The sequence below is a fragment of the Primulina huaijiensis genome, chromosome 1, assembly GCF_012295235.1.
Source record: "Primulina huaijiensis isolate GDHJ02 chromosome 1, ASM1229523v2, whole genome shotgun sequence".
NCBI lineage: Eukaryota > Viridiplantae > Streptophyta > Magnoliopsida > Lamiales > Gesneriaceae > Primulina > Primulina huaijiensis.
Window position 1 is genome coordinate 20,984,565 of NC_133306.1, and position 3,255 is coordinate 20,987,819.

At 31.8% G+C, this 3,255-nt stretch overlaps 1 protein-coding gene across 2 annotated transcripts; it reads right to left on the reverse strand.

Moving 5' to 3' along the window:
* Positions 1-654: 654 nt before the first annotated feature.
* LOC140959800 (uncharacterized) lies at positions 655-1,875 on the reverse strand. Of its 2 annotated transcripts, XM_073417924.1 has the most exons (4): positions 1,740-1,875; positions 1,498-1,635; positions 1,329-1,404; positions 655-963 (listed from the first exon to the last, which is right to left on the reverse strand). In XM_073417924.1, exons 1-4 carry the CDS (start codon positions 1,821-1,823, stop codon positions 956-958), a joined length of 306 nt encoding a protein of 101 aa, XP_073274025.1. In that variant the 5' UTR covers positions 1,824-1,875; the 3' UTR covers positions 655-955. The 2 variants fall into 2 exon arrangements, with proteins under 2 accessions (XP_073274025.1, XP_073273951.1); XM_073417850.1 differs by lacking the exon at positions 655-963 and having other exon boundaries at positions 1,081-1,404.
* Positions 1,876-3,255: the final 1,380 nt, after the last annotated feature.

The following is a 3,255-nucleotide window of genomic DNA, read 5'->3' on the forward strand; positions in this document are numbered from 1 at the left end:
TCTCTTATCACCGGTCTTCTTCATTCGCAAAACTTTACAACTTGAACTACGATGTGGTGTGGTGTTAATAAATAGAGGGTTCAGATAACAACGAATCGCACATATTCTCGCTCGCTAGTTTGTCACAACTATATACAAGAAATCTAAAATTCTGCTCCTGCCTAACATCCTCGTCATATCATACTATGACAATATAGAAACAACACCACAAATTATACGACCAGACTCTTCATTGTAATGGTACCGTGGGCCAATTTTGATACCACTATGGCATGCCTACATATGAACGAACTGCAAGTAAAACCCGATATACTGGTTCCACTAACAACTACTGCCAGTTATTTTTCCATTTGCTAAACCAAAATCGCCAGAAAAATTTGTCAGAAGAGATTTACAAAAACGTTTTGAATCTCTCACAGACCGGGAAAATTTGTTGATCAACTTTCCCAGAAAATGCCTTCAAAAAGATTACCTTATGTATTTGATTCCAGGAAGGTCATATATTAAAAATCACTGTTTGGAAGTTAGGTTTCGAACTTTCCATTCACAGACCAATGGGGTAATTTTGCTGATCAGCTAGTTTGTGCTAAAGTAAACAGCCAGTTGGTAGAATTCTATCTGGATCGGATAGTCTAGCCATATATAAACAAAATGTGAAGCATATCCACTAAATGTACATTTTAAAAAAAGGAGAGCAACTTCACAAAAAGGTGACGAATAATACAATCCTACAAACATCAAATTGAAAACATAACACGAGTGAATACAAGAAATCAAACCACCCCTCAACTGAGTATGGCGTGAATTGCGAAGAGCAATGGATTTACGCAAATCCTCAAGAACTCAGCAAATCAACACTACTTTATTTGGTCTAAGTTCAAAGCAAGTTCTTTCACATCAAGTTACCAGAATAACCAACAAGTATTCACTCGTATCTTCCTCAAAGGACGGAACCTTAAACCCCTGCCAAATTCAATTCAAGCCCATGAATTTCAACCACCCTAAAAATACTAAATATTATTCTACATTCGCTCAAATTAAATTATTTTCCGAAAAAACAAACAAACAAATTCTATATCATTGACGGTTAACCATCTCCACAACTCAAAGATCAATATCATATCATTCACTAGATATATGTATCAACAATGCGGTCTCCAACGAGAATGAAATTGCATTGGAACAACTATACAGTTTTATGTTAGCCTAAAAAATTAACAAAGAACCAACAGTTCCAAAATATTTATCCATGTTAAAGCTAAGAATTCGAGGAGATCAACAAGAACTAGGGGGTTTAAAAGTAGAAGGCTGTGGAAGCGACAACGGACCTCTCCTCGAATCATTATCATCCAAAAGCCTTTGAACCCTCTTCTTTGCACAGTACTGCCTATCGAAATGCTTCACCTACAAGTAAAAAACCTCAAGAAAATCAAGCCAACAATAAACCCTAAAAAAGGAAGAAGAAAGACATCAATTTTCGTATATCGGACACATCACCCAAGTGGGTCTGCATTGTTTCACATATTCCTCTCTAGTTTTCTTGCATTCAACTGGGTAAAGCAGCCCCACCGAAGCGATTTCTGTAGGTTTCTTGTTCGTTTCTTTCTCTAGGCAAGAATAGAAAGCATCACGCGCCTTCAGGACGTCGAACAAACAGCCATAATTAGCATTTCTTTTACTACACATAGAAAATTGAACACGAAATTGAACTGGGGGAACAGAGTAAACGGGAGAATTACCTTGTAGCAAGCTAGCCGAGCTTGCGAAAGAACATCAGTGTGAACTGTATCAGAGGCCTGCGATGCGTACGCTTCCAACGCCATTTTTCTTCTCGCCCAACTCCCCGTTGTGTTAATGTGCAGAAGACGGTGAATATGTATGGGCCGGAGACGATATTCTTAAGGCCCATTAATCATGTCGAACCATTTAGGCCCACTATAAACTTCGATCCTAAATAAATTTATGTCATAATCCACAGGATTAAGTGTTAAAAATCTTATTTAAAAATTTCGAATGAATTAAAATTGATACTATTTTCATATTCAATCTCATATAATAGTAATATTAATTTTCTTTTTACTTTTAACTTTTTATTTTTCAGAATAATTTTTTGTGTGGTAATTATATAATCATGTAATAAAAAAATTCAAAACTTTAGATAAAGATAAAGAAATATTGTAAAAATTTGAAAATTTTTGAAAAATGGATTGAGAGCTTTTATAATTTTAAAGTGGCATCTTTTGTAGTTCAAAATTTTTTGTATTTGAAAATATTGAATAAAATATTTATATGATATTGTTTTTAAATAAAAATAGACCAAATTTTATAATTTGAGAGGGATATTTTGCTAAAAATTATAAGTTCTATATAAATATAATTAATTTAATATATTATTATTTGATTTTAATATTGTAAGATGTCTACAAGTGCTTTTGTAAATATGTTTTAGAAAAAGATTTTTAGAGTCGATTGCCATACAATACATATGTCTATACTTCTATACTATCTATTATATATACTATAAAATCAAGGTTGAGAAGTGTAATTATAAATATTAAAATATACCAAAAATACCACTGTAAATTTATTAAAAGTTCTCCATTTTTATTTAGTATACAATATCATAAAAACATATTTTAGTAATTTTTAAATTATCGGTAAATAAAATTATGGACTTATCAAAATCTTTTTGAACTATAAAATATGAAGAAGAAAAAAAAATCGTTATTTCGAAAATAAAAAATTTATCATATTTAAACAATTATTTCAAATTTACAAGAAAGTAACACCTACATATATATTTAATTTTTTGATGTTATGATGATATACGCACGTTTCCTTTTTTCCTTCCCGCAGCAATTGTAGTTGTCTTCTTTGATTTTAATTTTGGCACATTAATTGTGGCTTTCCAAATGATGCAGCCAATTACATTTATTGCACACACTACTAATTTATATATTTAAAATTGATGATTTTCCTAGAATATTTGGATTAGGTTCGACAAAGTCCAACGTAAGTGATTTTCGTATTCACCTGCTATAGATTTATTATATTTAACGCTTATTTTCCTTATCAAATAACGTACAAGGAAGGTTAAAACCAAAGTCCCCCCGTTCAACGTTTGTTTTGTACAACTCTTTAAATATGCAATATTTATTTATATTAAAACTGATATTTCCTAAAAATTAGGAAAAGTTTGAAGTTAGGTTTGGTGGAGGCGACCACGTCATTAAATTAACGAGGCCGCAGAATGAA

What these genes read in the sequence shown, in the direction of transcription:
- LOC140959800 (XM_073417850.1), bottom strand. Translation starts at nt 1,823, where the DNA reads ATGGCGTTGGAAGCGTACGCATCGCAGGCCTCTGATACAGTTCACACT. An exon ending in CTCGGCTAGCTTGCTACAAG is followed by an intron (nt 1,636 to 1,739) that starts GTAATTCTCCCG and finishes GACGTCCTGAAG; the next exon opens with GCGCGTGATGCTTTCTATTC. An exon ending in AACAATGCAGACCCACTTGG is followed by an intron (nt 1,405 to 1,497) that starts GTGATGTGTCCG and finishes TTTTACTTGTAG; the next exon opens with GTGAAGCATTTCGATAGGCA.